This window comes from Danio rerio, chromosome 7, assembly GCF_049306965.1.
Source record: "Danio rerio strain Tuebingen ecotype United States chromosome 7, GRCz12tu, whole genome shotgun sequence".
Taxonomy (NCBI): domain Eukaryota; kingdom Metazoa; phylum Chordata; class Actinopteri; order Cypriniformes; family Danionidae; genus Danio; species Danio rerio.
The window spans coordinates 24,922,999-24,944,179 of NC_133182.1; the positions used below are offsets into that span (position 1 = coordinate 24,922,999).

General features: G+C 36.3%; 1 protein-coding gene across 24 annotated transcripts in view; it reads left to right on the plus strand.

Moving 5' to 3' along the window:
* mark2b (MAP/microtubule affinity-regulating kinase 2b) overlaps nucleotides 1-21,181 on the plus strand; it is an 88,284-nt gene that overhangs the window by 47,988 nt on the left and 19,115 nt on the right. For 6 of the 24 annotated variants that reach the window (XM_009303144.4, XM_017357016.3, XM_009303148.4 and 3 more), the window contains exons 7-15: nucleotides 504-560; nucleotides 7,140-7,376; nucleotides 7,753-7,872; nucleotides 9,766-9,868; nucleotides 9,991-10,103; nucleotides 10,189-10,327; nucleotides 10,518-10,657; nucleotides 14,640-14,728; nucleotides 19,889-20,035. In XM_009303144.4, coding sequence (XP_009301419.1) covers nucleotides 504-560; nucleotides 7,140-7,376; nucleotides 7,753-7,872; nucleotides 9,766-9,868; nucleotides 9,991-10,103; nucleotides 10,189-10,327; nucleotides 10,518-10,657; nucleotides 14,640-14,728; nucleotides 19,889-20,035 — 1,145 coding nt within the window. The remainder of the gene's footprint in view (nucleotides 1-503; nucleotides 561-7,139; nucleotides 7,377-7,752; nucleotides 7,873-9,765; nucleotides 9,869-9,990; nucleotides 10,104-10,188; nucleotides 10,328-10,517; nucleotides 10,658-14,639; nucleotides 14,729-19,888; nucleotides 20,036-21,181) is intronic. The other 18 variants (XM_009303145.4, XM_073908414.1, XM_073908415.1 and 15 more) reach the window with 3 other exon arrangements.

Here is a 21,181-nt window from a genome sequence, read left to right on the forward strand (position 1 = left end):
AGATCGTCATGACCATGTCTACATGCCTAAATGCATTGAGTTGCTGCCATTTGATTGGTTTAGAAATTTGCGTTAAGGAGCAGTTGGACAGGTGTACCTAATAAAGTGGCTGGTGAGTGTATATGTATATATAAATTACTTTGGTTTTTAACATAACTCAAGTTAAATACATTCTAAATATAAAATTCAAAAGAAGGATCACATGAACCTGAAAAACTGAGACATGTCAATTTTATATTTTAGATATTTTTGTAATGTATTAAATGCTAAACTTTTTTAAGCATATACAATTTGGAACAGTATTTGTGTGTGACAGGTGGTGTTCAGTTGTTCTTTGCAATTAGGAGTGTGTCTCTAACTCTGCTGAGTGAACATGTGTGTGTATGATGGCTTAATTACTGATAGAACAGCTCAATTAAAGAGGCACAACTCCCATGAGCTGCCGAAATTACTTCACCTACTCCTCTGATTACTCACCACACCTTCTCTCTTTATCTCTCCAGATTGTCTCAGCTGTGCAGTATTGCCATCAGAAGTGTATTGTACACCGAGATCTCAAGGTGAGAATTTGTTTCTGTGTGTGTGTTTGTGAGGCTCTATTCAGCTATACAGTCACCTTTCAGATGGTCTTTAGTAGCCCTTCTGTGTCTGTCATCAATGTCCATTACAGATGTCCAGGTGAAGGAATGAGTCCTCTGTTCAAACAAACACACACACACACACATGCTATCCTGAGCTCTGAACTCTGAAACTGCTGACCTCAGATCCTGTCCATGTTCAGATGAAAGGAAGTGTCTTTCTGGATGAACTGTTCCCTTCATAACTGAAGTTGCTTATTGGTCTAAACCATCATCACAGTGAGCCTTGAACCTTGTAGTCAGTCATTCAGAACATTTGCATGGACAACAGCATTCTGATATTATCACATTTAAGCCAATACTCTGATTACGAATCAGCCGTGTAAACAGGCTACTCTAAGTGTAAACAAAGAAATATTGATATTTTAGGGTGTTTTCACACCTGTAGTTCGATTGGTTTGTTCTGAAACGGGTATTAAAATGGTTACAATGTTGCTTTTTGCGGCAAAGTCTTGTGCGAATAGACTTTCCTCATATTGGTCAAATGGTTTATTTTGTGGGATTCTGCTGAGCTGTTACACATCGTTATTTTAATTTATGTTGATGAGAAATAAGGCATTATAAGCAAAAAGGTGTGCTTTAAATTTGAACGGTGACATCCACAGACATGGTCATCACTAAATATATCTCCAGTTGTAAGAATTTGTCATACATAGCCTTGTTTTAACGATCAAGGATTGTATATTATATATCTATTCTATATCAGAAGTTGCATTGGTATTTGTTTAATAGTTCAATTAGACAGCTTGCATTCACTTTTGTATTTGTCAGGAAACACACTTTTACCAGTAGGAATGACATCCCATCCTACTCCTAATTCTCTTTTCTTGTAGTCATACATTTGTCTATAACATAACCATAAAACACTGTTGTTATGACTTTTAAGTTTTGGTATCTAGGGTTTAAAAGGTAACATTTAAGGTGATAATATTTTGTGGTCAGTTGGTGGCAAAATATCAACACGACAACCAAAATACTGCAAAAAGAAGTGAATTTATTTACAATAGTGAAAGGAAGTCAAAAAGCAATAAAGTATTATTTACAAGATCTCACAACATAAAATAAATCCATCAATATAGATTAAAGATGGTGAGGGAAACGAGAGTTAAGTAGCGCCAAATAAATGAAAGAAATATAACAAAAACCCCAATTCTAACTAATAATTACCCTCTAAACTGTCTAATACACAATAAACAAACAAAACATCTTCAGCGTTTTCACGTTATTACTAATCTACTCTTCTAACCAAATATACGGAGAAAACTTACAGCGGGTGGCGCTCACTTCTAAACTAGTGTGTTTAGACAGTGGAGTTATCTGCGTGATGCAATATGTATGTCACGTGACATCTAAACTCCTCGAATCCAAGGGAAAGGCTGAAGACAGACGTCAGGGGATTGCCACATATACACATCCAAGACGGTAACAGCGATCAACACAAGAACAGGACCAAAATCAAAACTAAGTTCACGTCAACATCACAGCACATAACAACAAGCCAAAAACACACACAAAAGCAAGCAAAGACCGCAAGCAAGACAGAGCAAAAGCAGAACGAGCTTCCCCGCTCGCATCCCTTTTAAACTTTGAGCTCCTGTGCTGATTGGTTGTGAAGGTGATGACGTCACAAGGTGTAGTTGAGATTGACGTCTTCACGGACGAATGGGATGCCGGAATGGGCGAACCTGAGAACTGACAGAGAGAGAAGGAGGGAGCAAGCGAGCGAGCGAGAGAGGGAGAGAAAGAGAGCGCACACACACAAGCAAAAACAAACAGGCATATACATATGACTGTAACAACTGTGTTATAGCAAAGTCCCTTTAAGGCAAGTCATTTCACTCAGCGGCTAGTATGCTCGGGCATTCTGTCTGAATTGGAAAACTTTAAATTCTCCAAAACTGTTTTCCAAGCTTACGATTACATTACATATTTATAATCACCAATAGAATCTCATAAGTTTCGTTTCTAAACATCCGAATCAAACAAAGTTGGCATATTTTCAGGTTGCCCAAGCTAATGCACATGCGCACTCGTAAGGAACGAGATCACAACACCAACCTCATTTATGGCCGTTCTACATATTATCATCCTCTGGATAATGAATGTCTGATCGCGCTGCTCTTCAGAAGTACTTCACAACTTGGTCTTGATGGCGAATCTCCTCCAGAAATGACAGCGACTCTTTGTTTACAAGTTTGTGGGCGTTTGAGTAATTGATGTCATGTGATGTGCATTTGACAGGACGGACTGTACCTCACGTTTGTTGCATACAGATTACAAAACCAAAAGTTTTTAGTTTTTTAGTATAGTTGGTTCATTTAAAAGCACAGATTTCAAGCTTAAGACTGCCAATATCCACTCTGAAACTTCCACAATGATCTCATGGCCGTGACTCAGCTTCAAAATTTATTTTTAAACCAAAAGAACGGTTTTGCTCTAAACAACACAAAAACTATCAATTTTTAGCTAAATATATGTGTCCTGATTTAGCAAAATGGGACATTTTTGTGATTGTCAACATTTTGTGACCCTTTAAGCTCCTCCACAACAGCACACAAACCCCTGGTCAAAAGATTGTTTGAAAAAGGTACAAGCCAAGGAAAAATGTACGCAAATTGAAATTCGCCATTGAATCCTATTTGATCTGTAGTTCCTGTGTGCTCGGCTAGACCCTTTTGTTGTTGAGTGACACCAAGTTGTGTTTTACTGTAACTTCAGCAGCTCAAGGCAAATGAATAAAAGAGCCAATCTCATGGGTCAGCCAGTTTTAATGTGGCACGTCAACCTAAGAAAAACAAGCCTGAGGCGTATTATGCCTTGCTTTTTGTACATTGGTGTGTACGCACACACTTGTGCCTTTTGTTATGCGACAGGATAAATGAACACAGAAGTGATCAACAGTTTGGAAGCATTATTATCCACCATAGTCTGTTGTGTTTGTACAAGTTGCAAAGTTTTCATAAATTGAAAAAATCAAAGTACCAAAGCTGTGTTTGGTACTATAACCAAGAAAAACTACAGTATTGACATGTGAAATTCAGCATGGAGTGTCAGATGGCATAGCGTGGGGATATATTGATGTATGTTACTAATCGGTCTATGTACTATAACATGTAAAACAGGAACATGAGGGGAATATTCTAAAAACAACCCATCTAAACACCTTAATCCTAATATTGCCTTAATAAAAAAACGATTCCTGTTGTCCTTGATGTCGTTCTCTTGCACTTCACTCCCAGAAATGATGTATAGTCTCCGACTGACTCTGTGTTTGCTCCATTTCTTAACGCTCTTTATCGACCCATTTAATTTACTCTCCCACACACAGTCACACTCACACACTCACATTGAGATGTATACTAAATAATGGCATCGCAGTACTGGAGATGTATTGATTACAATAGAACAAGGCAGCGTTTGACATATTGATTCAATATGAGCACCATAAATAATAAAGCACTTATTCAAGCCTTGTAGTTGCATCAGAGTGTGTGTTGCCTTAAACCACACCTCTGTTGTGGCTACAAAGCTTTCTGGCTGTTCAGGTTGGATTGCAGGATCAATATCCTATTTCTTTTAAGTTAAAGGCGTGTTGATTGTTGTGTTGTGTTCATTGGCACTTGCCCCAGCAAAGCAAATGAAAGTAATTGGAACTGTTTTGTCCTCAATTGTTGCGGTATATGCAGTAACGTAGATGCACCACTGGTCAAAAGTTTGGTAGACTGCAAGATTTTGTTATCTGTCTTATTATTGATTATTATGATTGTTTATTTGCAATAAAATTATACATTTGTTTAGCAAGGAAGTGTCAAATTAAACAATTGAGATCCATCCATTTTATTTATTTCAGATAAATGCCGTTTATCAGTTTTATGAATTTTATTTTTCGATGAAATTTAAATTCCTTATAGCACATGTGTCCAGTTCCTGGAGGGCTGCAGTTTAACTCTAATTAAACACACCTGATCAGACTAATTAAGTCCTTCAGGCTTGTTTGAAACCTACAGGTAAGTGTGTTTAAGCAGGGTTGGAACTAAACTGTGCAAAGCTGCGGCCCTCCAGGAACTGGATTTCACACCTGTTCCTTAAAGTGTATCACAGATTCATCAAAAATGTTAAGCAGCTCATTTTCGATGTAATGTTTTCATAGTTTCTTTTCTGAATTCTTCTGAAATTCAACCTAGGTTTGTATTTCAAGAAACTTTATCAGAATCAGAATCAGAAAGAGCTTCATTGCCAGGTATGTTCACACATAAAAGGAATTAGTTTTCGTGACAGAGCTTCTACAGTGCAACAGATTTACAGAGACAGGAGAAAAAACAGGTAATAAATTTATTTTTAAAAATAGAAGTAAGGAGTTAATGCAAATATACAAATTGCCATGTAAAGTATGTTGTTAAATAAATAAGTGTATATGTGTATAAACAGGGTATCCACGGGGTCTTAAAAAGTATTAAAAGTTGACAAATCAATTTTGAGAAAATTAAGGCAGTTAAAAGATATTAAAAAAATCTTAATCACATTTTGCAAGGTCTTAAATTTTGTTCAAGCATTGTCCAAAGTGTTTGACTTCAAAAAAGCATAAATATATTTATTTTCCTTGATTCACGTGATTGAATCAGGCTGGGGCGCATCTGGGCCAAGCTCCTCAGTCCAGGTGATGTCAAGTAATTTGCAACAAACTTGGGAAGGTGATGTGACGCTTTGCACATGTAGCGAAACCGTAGAGCGAAACAGGCGGCAAAATGGGAAAATGTTAGTTTTGCGTAAACCTGGTTGGAGTGAGACAAGTTTAAACAGTTGCTGAAGCCTGTCGCTGAAAACGACGTAATTTACGCGTAATTTATTCTTCTGAGCTTATCTGAGTTCTGTTGCATGATTGTGCTCCATTGATTTATTTACAACGGTTAAAAATCAATTATGTTTATTAAGTTAAAGGTTTGATACTGATTAGAACTTGAGGTGGCGATGAGGTCTTAAAGTACCCTGAGAAGGTCTTTAAAAGGGTATTGAAATAAGAATTCCTGCATATACCCTAATAAAGCAGGTAGTGATGTTTGTTTCAAATTTACTATCAGAAAGTGTTCATGTGCACAGTGCCCTGTAGCATCGACCAGAAGATAGAAGTTCAAAGAGGTAGTGTGCTGGGTGTGAGGGGTCCAGAGTGATTTTGGTAGTTCTTCTGCTCGCTCTGGATAAGTACAGTTCTTGGAGAGTAGGGAGGGTTGTATCAGTGATTCGCTCATCAGTCCAAACTATTTGACGTAGTCCCCAGTTCAGAGGTCAGATTTGGTAGCTAAGCTAAACCAGACAGTGAAGTGCAGAGGACTGATTCAGTGATGGATGTGTAGAACTATTTCAGCAGCGCCTTTGGAATGTTGGACTTCCTCAGCTGATGAAGGAAGTTACAGCCTATGTTCAGCTTTATTGACAATGGAGTCAATACGAGTGTCCCACCTCAGAGAGATGAAGAAACCCTTTAGGAAATCTTATAGACCTCTTTCTCTTAATGAAAGTGTACATCACAATCAACTCAGACAGATTCTTGAACACAATTCTGCTTTCTTGAAGGTCACAAAAGTTTAACTTATTGACCTTATTCTGCAATGTGGAAGTGCGATTCAGCAATTGTTTTAGAACTTCAGATTGAGTTGCTTATGGGAGAAATGACCAGGAATAATAAACTGCAGAAAACTATGTGCTCTACAAACAAGTATGTTCACGACTATACATAAAAAGAAGAATAATATGATAAGAAAATATCAGTTTGTAACATGAAACAGCATAACAAGCTGTTTTTAATGTCTAAAAATCAATGGAAGTGAATGAGCCAAAAAGATTCCAATGGTTGTGCATACGTGAAGAGTAAGGTCAGAAGGTCAAAGTTTCTTCTTTCACTTCTCTTCACATTAAGAAGACCTTTTGTTGTGTTATGTGAAGTGTGAGGTTTGTTCACACAACATCTTTCATTAGTGTGATTGGTCAAAGACTATAAAAATCATATTTCAATCAGCCACTGAGTGAACATACAAATTAGCTATATTAAGAACAACAAAGCTAAATTGAAGAGTTTAAAGTAGAAGGACAATATAATTGCAGCTTAACGAGGCATGTATGTTGCCCCCATGCCTTATTCATCCCTTTCTTTGTTGCTGTGTGTTTGCGTGTTGTAAAAGTTTGGCTTTATTGGCAGAGTAATATTTAACTCAGCAAAACGAGCCCAGTTAGCACCCGCTTCTGTTGCTAGGAAACACGGCCTCCCTGTGCGGCTAAAGTTAGTGTGTAGATGTTGAGTGGCAGCACAGAGGGCAAGTGTCTACACACACGCATAATAGCATGAGTGAACTAGTTAGGAAGATTTGGACAAACACATTGAAGGAAGAGAAACAACATTTCTAGCTGTTGCTGACTGAAATATGAACCTGTAGCTGCTTTTCATGTCAGATGCAATCTCTTTTTTTGGCAGCGCATGTCTTCATTTTGTCCTCTTTTCCCCCTTAGGCTGAAAATCTTTTATTGGATGCTGACATGAACATAAAGATCGCTGACTTTGGCTTCAGTAATGAGTTTACGGTGGGCAATAAATTGGACACGTTTTGCGGTAGCCCACCGTATGCAGCCCCTGAGCTCTTCCAGGGCAAGAAGTATGACGGGCCAGAGGTGGATGTGTGGAGTCTGGGTGTCATTCTCTACACACTGGTCAGTGGCTCGCTGCCATTTGACGGGCAGAACCTGAAGGTGAAGGATACCAAATGTCTTAAAGGAATAGTTCACCCAATAATGAAAATCATCATTTATTCACTCTTTATTTTTTCCAAACCTGTTTGAGTTTCTTTTTTCTGTTTAATACAAAAAAGATATTCTGAAGAATGTTGGAATGGAAACTGTTAGCCATTGACTTCCATAATATACATTTTTTTCTATGGAATTTAGTAGCTATCAGTTTCCAACGGAACAGGAAAAGTAACTTATTAAGGTTTGGAGCCTTCATTTTAGAATGGAGAGTACATTTTCATTTTTAGATGAATGAAACACTTTGCTGCCCCTATCATTTGATTTATCCCCTTTATTGTTAGTGTAAGATTCTGACGGAGTGTGTCTTTCTCTTACGCAGGAGTTGCGAGAACGTGTGTTGAGAGGGAAGTATCGGATTCCCTTCTATATGTCCACAGACTGTGAGAACCTGCTGAAGAAGTTTCTCATCCTCAATCCAACCAAAAGGGGAAGTTTAGAGGTACACTTGCTTTCGACATATTTAGGTCAAAGAGGAAAAGAGGTTTTCAGGCCTCAAAACAGTGAAAGTCTAATTTAGCTTTAACATTTTTTATGTACATAAGAATGTAGAAATTGATTATTTCCTACGCACTATTTTATTTTTTACCCGATAGCAGGAGTCCCCAACATTTTTATCAACATGAATCAGTTAGTGCTTGACAGTTTTACCATGGCTTGGGAGGGCATGGGGGTGGGTGTATGTACATTGCTAGGCGACCATCAACCATTTTCTTAAAGGATGACAAGCTGACAAAACATTCTGCAACTCTGATACAAGTTTTATTTATAGAGAAAATTTAAGCACTGCAGTGTTTGGGTGTTCTTTGCTTGTCTGATATAATTAGTCTACTGAAATGTGTATCTTTTATACAAAGTATGAAGCTATTCGTCAGTTATTGCGTGACTCGCGGTGCGCTTGCGGTATTCTAAAAAGTTGAAATTTTGCGCATCACAAATTGCGCAAATCACACACCTCCATTGGAAATAAAGACCTTGCGCGTGGAAAGATTCTATATGTGAACGGCCTTTAAGACCGCCATTATTGTGATGATTTTTAGGTGAATACTGGATTCACCTGATTTGTTGACAAATGGGTTGCGGATCCTTGGCCGTTTGTGGGTCCTTTACTGGGCCTTTTCCCCTTTGCAAAGAAACTTTCCAAAGACACCTGTTTCTTACTCATTTGCTGCTTGTGGGTTAAATATTAGTGCTCAAGTGACCAAGATGTAAGCGAGAAAATACGGTCATTATTCAAAATAAAAGTAAAAAAAAAAAAAAAAAAGATCATTTAGACTCGTATAATAAATAAAACTGAAATAATTAATGATTTCTTGTGCGGAATGGTACCTAATCATCTACGGACTGGTACCAGTCCGCAGCCCAGGGTTTGGGTACCACTGCTTTATAAAATACTTTTTAACACAATTTACAAAAGTCACCATGGAAACAATAGTTTGTATACCAAAAAATAAAACCGGCAATTGTCAAGCGTATTTAGAAGAATCTTTTGAAATATAATCTGTAATATTTATTTATTTATTTGTTTATTTATTTATTTTTTTATTTTATTTATTTATTTTTTTATACATTTGTCCCTTACTAGCCACTATCCTTACAGCCACTTAGTTAAAAAGTTTAAAACATTAAAATAGACAATGCTTTCTATATATAAAGTCACTTGTAAATTAAATTTGCTTTTCTTTTTAATTAGACATATTTAGACATCAGATATCTGACTGTGACCTAGAATACAGTAAGTCCTCAGATTTAACAAATGTAGCTCACACCAAGTCTTAGTTAAGACAGCACAAAATATGAAGAATTAAAAAAAAAAAAAAAACAGTACATACATGTACTCTATTTTTAATAATTTTCTTTTAGAAATGCAAAATGTGACCAAAGTCCCAGTGACTTTTTGTTCTTGATTTGCTGTATAAGTATTTTTAGACAGCAGTTCTTTAGCCACAGTTTCTACAAATATGTTTGTGTATTTCCAAAAAAAAAAATCACTGAGAGCTTTTGTGGATGCCTACAATGTTCTTTATGTTAATTCAGATCTTTTTTTTTTAGTAAAGAAATATATTTATACTGAATTTATACACTCGAAAAAATGCTTTTTTATTTAAAATAAGCTGAAACAACACAACTCTTGAGTTTTTTGGCCCAACTTAATTGTATATGTCCAATCTACTTAAATTTGTAAAAACAATTACGTTAACGCTTATCGATTTGTGTTGTGACAACATGAAGGAAATTTGTGCAACACAGCATTTTTTACAGTGTAGTCTTATGTAAAAACATTGATTTGTAAGAAATCTCTGATTTTGCATGTCTGTGTCTGCAATCGGCTCAGCAGCAGATCATGAAGGATCGCTGGATGAATGTAGGTTATGAAGACGATGACCTGAAACCTTACATTGAGCCTCAACCAGACTACAAAGACCCCAGGAGAACAGGTGTGTGTTTGCACATTTCAAATAGTCTAGATGTTAGAGTAAAACCTAAATACATGACACCATGTCAAATTGGGAAATGTTTAACATAATACAATATCATGGTGTATGTTTCACCCACTCAGACATAATGCTTCAGATGGGCTTCTCTCAAGAAGAAATTGAGGACTCTCTCGTCAAGCAAAAGTACAATGAAGTCATGGCCACATACCTGCTGCTCGACTATAGGAATTCAGAGGTACCCAAATACATGAACACACTCACACTTTAATCAGTACAAACAATGGTGACTAGATCTGATCTTTGAAAATCTCTACTTAAAGCTTGACGAGGGGGTCAACCTGTCATTAAAGTCACGCCCAGGAAGTGACCTCACTAACAGCAACGCCCCTTCTCCACCTCATAAGGTACAGCGCAGTGTGTCTTCGACTCAGAAACCTGCCAGAAGATCAACAGATCAGGGTGAGTTCATTGTAAGGTTTTATGGGTTACATTTGTTTATTTATTTGTATTTTATTTTGTTTGTTTTATTAAGAAAGAATAGTAACTGGATAGAAATAAAATGTTTTCATTTTTAGGTTGAAGTGCTCAGAGAAGAGATACTGTACATACATACACCCATAAGTTTGACTTTGTTTGACCCTGTTTTCAGGCTCATACTCGAAAAGGCCTCAGGGAGAAAACAAGCATGGAGTGGAGGATTCTGGGAGGAAAGGTTCAAGTAGCTCCACCAAAGTTCCACCCAGTCCGGTTATCTCCAGTGAACGTAAAAAGAGTTCGACACCCTCTACTGTAAGTCTGGATCTGTTTAGTGGTGTATTTCTTAGGATTATGGTTAGGCTAGTGTAGATTATGGTTAACATTTGGGTTTTGGAAGCACATTCCACCATGAATACAAATTTTGTTTCTGTAAACTGCTGATCACAATTAAAAAAAAAAAAAAATGAAATAGAAATGACCCATTTTGTTGTTTAAAGCATAAAATAAAAAAGGTTTTATATGAATACTTTTATAGTAATTAATTATAAGCGACTCTTTAATGTTTTTTTTATAAATGGACACACATTTATTAAAAAACTTTACAAATCCTCCATAAATTAAAAATAAAACATTAATTAAGGGTAATAAAGGATAAATGAGAGTATACAAATGTATTTCCAATCAGAGGTCAGGGCTTTGAGTTAATGAGAATCAGAAAATTAAAAGAGAGTAGCTTTTCAATTGGTTCAAAGTTTATTAAAGCAACCATTTTAAAAGCTGAAGTGATTTTTTTTCTATTTATTAATTATAATATATATATATATATTATGTACATCGCTCAGCATAAATGCATACATTCATCACAGATCTCTTTTTTAAAGCAATATTTTCTGTAGGATGCTTTATAATTATATATTTGTGCATATTCATTAGATCAGTGAGTAACAAAGCCAAAACTGGAACTTATCTAACAAAATAACTTAATATCACAGTCCAAAAACTGGTAGACTCAAATTAATTTTTGGGAGAAATATTAAATAGAATTTTAATAAACAGGACAAATCAAGATAAACATAAAAAATATAACGTTTAGTTGAAATGTTGTGTAACGCTTTAGAATAAGGGTCCATTATTACTAACGTTAGTTAAGTATGAATAATCTTGTATAGGATTTATTGATCGTAGTTCAACATTAACTAATGCATTATTAAAATCCAATGTTGTGCTTGTTAACATTAGGCAATGCACTTTGAGTTAACATGGCTAACGTTATGTTACTTAGTAACATTAACAAAGATGAATACATTCTGTAAAAAATGTTTTGCGAATTGTTTATTCATATTAGTGAATACATTAATTAACATTAACTATTGGACTATTATTTTTAAAGTGTTACCAAATTTTGTTGTTTGTAATTTTTTATGTTTGAATTTAAATGGGTAACACTTTATTTTGATGGTCCAGTTGAGTATTAGTAGACAGTCTGCTGATGCTGCTCCTTCAACAGGCATTTAACTGATTAGAAGAAACTTTGAAAGAACATGTCAACTTACACTAACACTAACCTCAGACCTACTGTAACAGTCTACTTATAATCTAACAAGAATTCGTTGGCATGAAGATGCAGTGTAACCTAAATTCAACCACCGAAATAAAGTGTAACCTTTTAATGCATTATCTTTCAATTTCTGAAAATGTTTGGTGAACAAACTCTTATTTTAATGGACATAACTGATTATTAAAAAAGTTTAGTTTGAATATACCATAAATCCTTGGCTATATTTACTGAGAAATGGACAAAAAATTTACATTTTCAAAAGCAGATGTATTTATTTATGTAATCATTCAAAACCTACTCATCATTCAAATAATTGTTAGATTATTAGATCGTTAGATGAATCCAGTTTTCAAAACAATGGTTTATTTGCAGTACATGGCTACTAGGGCTGTTTTCTGCAGTATGAAATGAATATAAATTCACCAGATGACTTAAATAGCTGTATTTTCAGGTGAAGAAATTGAATAATCAAATGTAAATAAATAACACTGTATAGTCTTAGTCATATAAATTGTTAATGCTATAACTGTTATCATTTCTTTTGTACAAATGCACTTGAAAAATTTCAGTCACAGGCCTTAAAATCCAAGCAAATTAAAAACTTTCACTCTATTAAGGTTAAACTATTCTGAACTATGGTTACTGGACAACTATAATGGCAGTCATATTTCCTAAAGGATGAATGAACTGAACTGATGTGACTATTGCAAAATTATACATTGCAGTATCGATATATTCTGCATCCTAATTGCTACGATTAGCTCATTAACCAGCAACTGAAACTACTACATGTTTGCTACATTTTAAACTGTGACTTTCATATGGGGGACATTCTTGTGTACTTTCCAAATCATGTGCCAACCTCTTGCCATTTCCATTCTCAACTGCCAAAAGAAGAAAAAAAAAGTCAAAACTTGTTCAACCTTTAAAACAATGCAAAAAAAGCGGAACTGCAACAATTACATCGTTTATCTAGACCGCATGCTTGTTGATCTTTTACAAGCTTAAATGAAACAATACACAAAGCAGCACTGAAGAGCACTCGTGCTTATCAACAGCACTAATACAGCACCAAAGTCACGTCATGTTCTTTACTTTGGTTTCCATGCACTTGAAGAACATGTAATTACATTATGGATTGAGGAAGCATTTGACATAATAGCAGGGTCATTTTTAAACATCTTAACTGCCGCCTCTGTTCTCAGTTGCACGAGGTGCTCTGGAAAAGCCTGCTGATATTTTTCAGGCAGCAGATGGTTGGCAGGGTTTGCCCAGGGTTGAAGTGCACTCTCTGACCGAGAGATCTTTGGCACGACTTTTTTTTTTTTTTGCTTTCTAGTTATTTCTGAGAAAATGCAACAGGGGATGCTATTTTGAGCTTTTACTAACCACATCAAACTTGGAGATTCTGGATTTTTGCGTCTATAGGAAGTGTTCTTTTTCATTTGTTCTGAATGGACAGTTTAAATTAAGCTGTTTAAAGTAGGCCCTGTTTGAGGACCGGCCAAGTAGTAGCTCTACCGCAGGCTGGATGGATGAGAGAGCGAATTTTCACGTCTTGAGTAATGGAAAGAAATGGGTTTTGTTTCTGGTTTGTCATTAAACATTCACCCAGGGTTCAGAGCAGGGTTGTCTGTTGCATGCTTGACTGCCATCGTTATCCACAAGCGTGCTTGGATTTGCTGTCACAATTCCAGTGTTAATTACTGCAAACAGACATTTCACATAAGATTAATGTAGTAAATAGATGTATATATCTATAAAATGTTATTGTAATAATTAAAATAAAAATGTTAAATATGTAAATCAACTAAAAAAACACTATAAATATTGTTTTAATAACTCTTAAAATAGTCATTGTGATCAGCCATTATAAAATCAAACTTTATAATTCTTGAAAATAAATATATATATATATATATATATATATATATATATATATATATATATATATATATATATATATATTATATATATATATATATATATATATATTATATATTAATATATATATATAAAAATTATAATATTAATATATAATTTTTATTTCAATTATTTTTTTATTGATTATACAGTAATGTTTGTTCTATGTAAGTGTATTAATGGTTATTATTGATTTAATCAGAAAAAAAGGACACATTTTTTGATCAACAGTGCTATTTAACCACTAATATTTTTAATAAATTGTTTATTGTAATACTAATATTCTTATCAAATTATAATTTGATATTTTAATTATTTTCTTTTTATTTACTTTGTCTGTCTGTCTCTGTCTGTCTCTCTCTGTCTGTCTATCTGTCTGTCTGTCTGTCTGTTCGTCCATCTGTACGTCCGTCCATCCTTCTCTTCATTTATTAATTTTTCTAGTTGTTTTATTGAACAGTAACAACATGGCTTCCTTTGTGTGCGGCAACAGAAACCAAGCTATTAAAAGTACTTGTGGATTGCCCTATTTTTATTTTTCTGGAGAGACTTTAAATTAAATATTGTAAAAAATGAATCCATTCAAAATTGCTAATTTTTATCTTAGAATTGTATCTATATATTATGTATGTTTTTTCTTATATGTTATTTATTGCTCTTGATGTCTTTTTATTGTTCTATTTTCTTATTATTATAGACAAGTGATATTTATGAAATGTAGTAAATTTTATCTAGTTTTTGTCATAAAATACCCAGAGAAGCTGATTTGGTGACAAATTTAAAACTCTCTCTGCTGTGTGTGTGTCATTTCAGAATAGTATCCTGTCTACAGGCACAAGCCGCAGCAGAAACTCCCCTATTTCTGAGAGAGCCACTCTAGGAGTGCAAAACGGCAAGGACAGGTACACCCAGAGCCACTCACACATCTGATCAAAAATTATTTATCTCAACGAAGGCAAAGTTCAGGACAAAAAATACTTGCCTTTCTCCTGCGTCTCACACATACGGGCACAGTTCATCCCGACAGATAAAATCACTAACAAAACCAGTCAGCAGTTTTCTGTCATTTACACCACACACATACTGTATACACACGCACACGGTCTACATATCTCTATTATATCTTTGCATTTGGACATTACCTGCCATGGAGCCCAAACTGACATTTATTAGATCCCCATAAACCCTGCCAGACTCTCATACTTAATCTACATTATTGATGCCAAGAGTACCATCTCAACCAATCCCACACACTAATAGGGAACAGGAAAAAAGATCATTTATTTATCTTCAGAACACTTTACTTGCCTTAATAATTGCTTAAATCAGTGAAGCGCTGATAATGCAAACATAACACTGATAAGACGTCATCTAAGCCCCTTATAAGCCTCCCACAGTCATCGCTTCAGACGCAAAGTCAATCACCCTATACTTCCTGTGCACCTCTGACCATTGATCCATCATAACTCCTCCCCCTTCAGGACTCATTTTGCTGCTTATGCTCACACTCCACAAACTCCAGTGTCTTCACTGTATCAATTATACATATGCATGAGATGTATTTCGAAAAAAGACAATAGGGCTTTCTGCATACAGGAGTAATGTTTCACAATGATAGTGTACAAAGTAAATGGTGACCGGCAGCGTACAAATTATGAAGATGCTGCAATTTGTCAGGAGTTTAATCAATAATTATAATACAAAATGACAACTGTATGAGTTGTGAGAACTTAAATGTGCATTTCTAGTGCAGAAAGCCCTATGGCATTAATCATGACGAAGGCTTGTTCATACCATGTGTAAACAAACGGGGATGATGGCATTTTATAAGGAAGCAACACATACACAGTACAATTCCTTCACGTTATCCCAAAACAAATTAAGTTAATGTAATCGTTTTCACAAATTTAAGTGGATTGAACATAAAACAACTAAGGCCCCGTTTACACTAGTGCGTTTTAGTTTTAAAACGGCGTTTTAGATCAAAAACGATCCGCGTCCACACTAGCGTTTCACCTAGCATCTCTGAACATATCTCCGTCCACACTACACCACCAAAAACGTATATCACGTGACCATTCGTGCACTCTGGGCATGCACGTTCTAGTATAAACAGAAAGCATGCGTCTCGCTCGGCATTTGGTTATTATTAGTCAACAAACGCCGGTTGTACATTAATCGTGATGGCAAAGAAAGAAAGAGAAGCATTTTTTTGGACAGACGACGAGGTCGAGTTGTTACTAAACGTAACAAATGAATAACTGCACAATGGCGCCTAAAACAGACAACAGTGCAAACAACGCTCCCATTACTGTGTCCATGTTGTTGTTTATAGTGAAGGCTGGTCTGCTGTCTTCCGGTAGCGTTAAAGTCATGTGTTATAGTCATGTGATAGGGACGTGACGAATAAGGAAAGGATACGCAATGACACAAAAGCGCCAATCAGGTAGCGAGTCTCAGCAGTCCCGCCTTCGTTTTCAGATGTCTCCGTTTTTCCTCATCCACACTGAAACGGAGCAGCAGCGTTTTAGAATGAAAACGACCTCTCCAGCATTTCCAAAACGCTCTGTTTCTGGTGCTCAAGAACTCCGGCGTAGTGTGGACGGATGGCGTTACCGTAGCAAAACTAATGCGTTTTAAAACGAAAACGCATTAGTGTAAACAGGCCTAAGTTGCACCCCCACCCAGATCTAAACATGTAAAGTTTGTAGTTTGTCACTTCCGCCTAAATGGATCGACGGTTTAACTCAAACTTCAGTTTCTCTCAAATCTTGACCAATCAAATGCTCTCTAGTGTCTGACATGCCCCGCCCCCTTCAAAAAGATTTTCTTTTGCTTTTAATTCGATTAACCACTCACATTGGCAGTGCTGTGATAAAACAAAACGCTACTGGCTGTTTTTAAAAAGGAGTGAGGAGCTACACTGTTTTGGTTAAAGTTATGTCAGACATTGAATAAAAGTACATATTTCAAAGCACTTCAAGGGAACTTTAAATAAGTTTGAACAAGCAACAAAAATCTTTTTTTGAGTGAATGTATTTGGTGCCAAATCCTTAATATCATTTAGTTCCTTGTAGTAACTGTAACTGCGTTCCTGACATGACTCAAACCCTCACTTCTCAGATATCAAATAAAGATAATGGAAGGACGTCCGGTGGTGCAAAATGGAAAAAAACGCACTTTCTTTAACTCCATCTGACCAAAACGGAATTTTCTCACTTAAATCGATGCATATGTGAAATTAATATTGCACTTCAGTACATTGAACAATGATGAAGGCGAACAAAGTTTAAAAGGTAGAGAAAGGAGTTGATGAGGAAGAAACAAAAGTAATAAAAGTGAGTGAAGGCGCTAAATGAGCGGATGCTAACCGTTACACCGCTTTATCAGTTAGCAACGACGATCTTATGCTTGCAATAAAAAATCAATACTCTTAGCGTTAACATGGACAAGAAATTTGATATTTCAAGTTCTCTTTCCACATTAATGAATGCAGTGGATGAGGTCGTTGAGCGAGCGGAGAAAATAGAACAAGCAGCGAATGAAAGTTGAATGCTGAGGCGACACAAATGCAAGCGAAAATAGAAGACTATCAACCGCGAACTCGCCGCCAAAATATCGGGATAATACCATAAGTGGGAAAGGGATTGTAAATCTACTAGTTTAATAGCAACCAACATTTGAAGTGGATGAAAAATGATTTTCTAAATTGTTCATGAACAAGAATTAGTGTCGATTAATACTTTTTAGACAACTTTGATGAAATGTGATCCATGTCAAATGTTGACTACTGTATAAAAATATTAGCATTGCTGTGTTGTTTCAATTATATGTATAGTCACATCATGGACCAAATGTCATTATTGTGCCTGGTATCCTTTGAAACTTGGTGTGAACAAGCCTTTAACTGCTGTTATTAGAGCTGTGCTATGCTGCTCTATGGGTGGATATCTGTATGTATGTTAGGGACACTCTATTAAAGACCCCATGATTTCACATTGTGTTTTCCAGAAGAAGATCAACACTCATTCCTATTATGATCTTAATCTAGCATGTAGCAAATCATCTGCCATATACTACAGGTTATTTTTAACAAGATGTGATAAGAATTTTCTGTTAAAGTTGTGAATATTGCGATCTTTCAAAAGAACTGTTTCATGGGGTCTTTAAGAGTTTTAACCATTAGTCCTTTTAATGCTCCTGCAGGTTTTGTGTGTGTGTTCTCATGAGCTTATCTGAAGGCATTCAGCCGGTGTGTCGGGTTAAATATTCCCCACACATCCTTTTTCCTTTCCATCTCTCTTTCTCTCTTTCGCTCTCTGCCGGCTTGTTTGTCTTTGTTTTGTTTGTTTTTTCTTCTGTCTGTGCTGTGTGAAGGTGTGCAATTTTGTGTGAAATGTTTTGTGAGTGTGTGTGAGTGGCTTTAAATGGATTAGGGTGGCTTGTGATGGAAAAAGCACCATTAACTCTGTTGTAAGGTTTCTCTAGTTGTCTGTAATAGGCTTAGCTTCTCTCTGCCACATAGCAAGGTGATAGCATGTTATTTCTCCACCACAAGCTCGACTAATCCTTGCATAGTGGTGCGCGCGTGTGTATGAGTGTGCGTGTGTGTTTCTTTTGTGCTTTTCTGTGAAATCAGCACTCTGTTTGACCTCTTTCTCTATCCCTCCCCCTCTCTCACTTGTACCATTCACCAGTCTGCAGCTTTGAGATCTATCCATCTATCTGTCTATCTATCTGTCTATCTATCTATCTATCTATCTATCTATCTATCTATCTATCTATCTATCTATCTATCTATCTATCTATCTATCTATCTATCTATCTATCTATCTATCTATCTATCTATCTATCTATCTATCTATCTATCTATCTATCTATCTATCTATCTAGTATTTCTGTCTGTCTGTCTGTCTGTCTATTCATCCATCCATCAATCCATCCATCCATCCATCCATCCATCCATCCGTCTGTCCATCCATCTATCCATCCATCAATCCATCCATCCATCCATCCATCCATCCATCCATCCATCCATCCATCCATACATCCATCCATCCATCCATCCATCCAATCCATCCATCCGTCTATCCATCCAGCCAGCCAGCCAGCCATCCATCCATCCACCCACCCTTCTATCCATCCATCCATCCATTTATCCATCTTGTATGTTTTGCTATATTGTCCATATATGTATATACATCTATTGCTGTCTGTTGCTCTATTTAGTTTTTTTTATCTGTCTATTCCTCTATCGCTGTCTGTTGTTTTACCTGTCGCTCTATTTTGTCTCTGTCTGCTTGTCGCTGTCTGTCTAGCTGTTGCTCTGTTATTCTATCACTTTATCTACTGCTATGTCTTTCATCTGTTTGTTGTTTCTGTTCATCTGTCAGTTGCTCTTTTTGTTGCTCTAACAGTTTATCTGTCATTCTGTTTCGGTATCAGTTTATCTGTTACTTTATTTCTCTAATAGATTTGATAGTCACTGATAGAGAGATGACCATTCTCTTATCCATCTGTTTTGCTATATTCTGTTTTGTCTATATATTTATTAGTATTGAAGAGTTCAGATGCAAAAACCTCACAGTGCTTCTGAAATCGATCGAAAATGAAAATTTTTCTCAGATTTTTCTGTTTATGTTGTTATTTGAGTGCTTTAAAGACCACAAAAGTGACTTTTTCTTTGCCATAATGTGATATTACTGAACCTACACACAAGCCTGATAAAAATGCTCATTTTGAAAGAAATCTTTAGAAGGTATTTAGAGGTTTTTGCATTACTCGGTCTGTCTGTCGGTCTATCTACTATCAGTTTATCTATTATTATGTCTATCTAGCTCTATCAGTAACAGGCTCTATCTCTCAGTCTGTCTATCCTAAATATCTTTGTCTGTTGGTCTATTTGTCTCCATCATGCTTTCTAATGTGTGCAAATTGTTGTTTCTAATGGAATGCTTCTCCCTCCCTCCCTGCCTCCACACATGCGCGCACACATTTGTGTTTATGTGTGTGTGGATTTGTGCGTGTGTGTATGGAGGGGCTGCTCTCTCTCTCCCCCTCAGCCTGAGCACCCCTGGGTCCCGCGCCTCCACGGCCTCAGCTGGCCCTGTGCTCTCTTCATCCTCCTCCTCCTCACGCACCCGCCATCACAAGTCCCTGTCCACCTCTGCCCATCCCAGTCCCGCAGACCTGCACTCACATCGGCCCAGGCAAGTCCCCTCGCCGCCAAAGAGAAAAGCCAAAGGAAAACCAGTCATATCATTGTACTACTGTACAGTGTCGCATAGAGTGATGAAATCTGCAGCATGTCTCGAGGGGTTTGAATATTCTTAGAAATCGTGTAGTTGGCAGGGAAAGAGCTTAGAGGAGGCTAGGAGTGACAGGAGTCAACACTCGGGGATGGTCGTGTTATAAAACAAGATGCATTTTCAGTTCCCTTCTAAAAAGATCGAAAGTCTATAGTTAATGATTCTCGTGTCTCCTCTTGACTAAGGCCATGTCCACATGTACATGGGTGTTTTTATTAACAGGGTTCACTGCTTTCATTTTTAAAATTAATCCCATCCAGATGAAAATGCAAAAATGATGCAAACAGGGACAGACTTAACCAATAAGCAGCCGCTTAGGACCCCGAGGAATTAGGGGGCCCCAACCAAGAACAAGAAACCTATATAAATCATATAGCTCAGGGGTTTCAAACTGCAGGCCCACGGGCCATTTGCGATCTTCCCCTCCTTCTTTATCCAGGCTGCAACTGATGTCAAAAGTATAACGATATTCTGCCTAACAAAACATTTATTTTTGAATGACTATTATTGTTGTGTAGTCGCATATTCTGACTATAACCGTTAAGATTTTAATGTTGTTACTTATTTTCAAATCTTGGGCCACCAAATGAATAGTGAACCGCACTGCCAGTCTGCCAGTAGTCAGAGTAGAGGTAGGTAGAGTGTAGGGTGAGAATTTTGGGAATATGTGGGGGGGGAAAAAAGTAGAAACAAGACAAACAATGAAATCGCTTCCTCAGCGATCCTGCTTTCTGGCCAAAACACCTGTCAAATGATGAGTGCTGTGAGATTGTTAAATAAAATAACTTTCTGCAGTGAAAATGAATGGCCGCCGATACACAAACAGCAATTATTTAATTCATATGAAAAAGGTTGATAAGATTAGTTTGATTATAAATTAAATTTATTTAAAAAATTGTTCATTAATATTAAAATCCAATCACAAAAAATGTCTAATTAACTGTAGATTGATTGTAAATTTATTCTACTCATTTAATTTTGGATTAAGACGATAAAGTTTCCTTGAAATGTTAAAATATATTAAATATATTTTTAACATGCAGCACT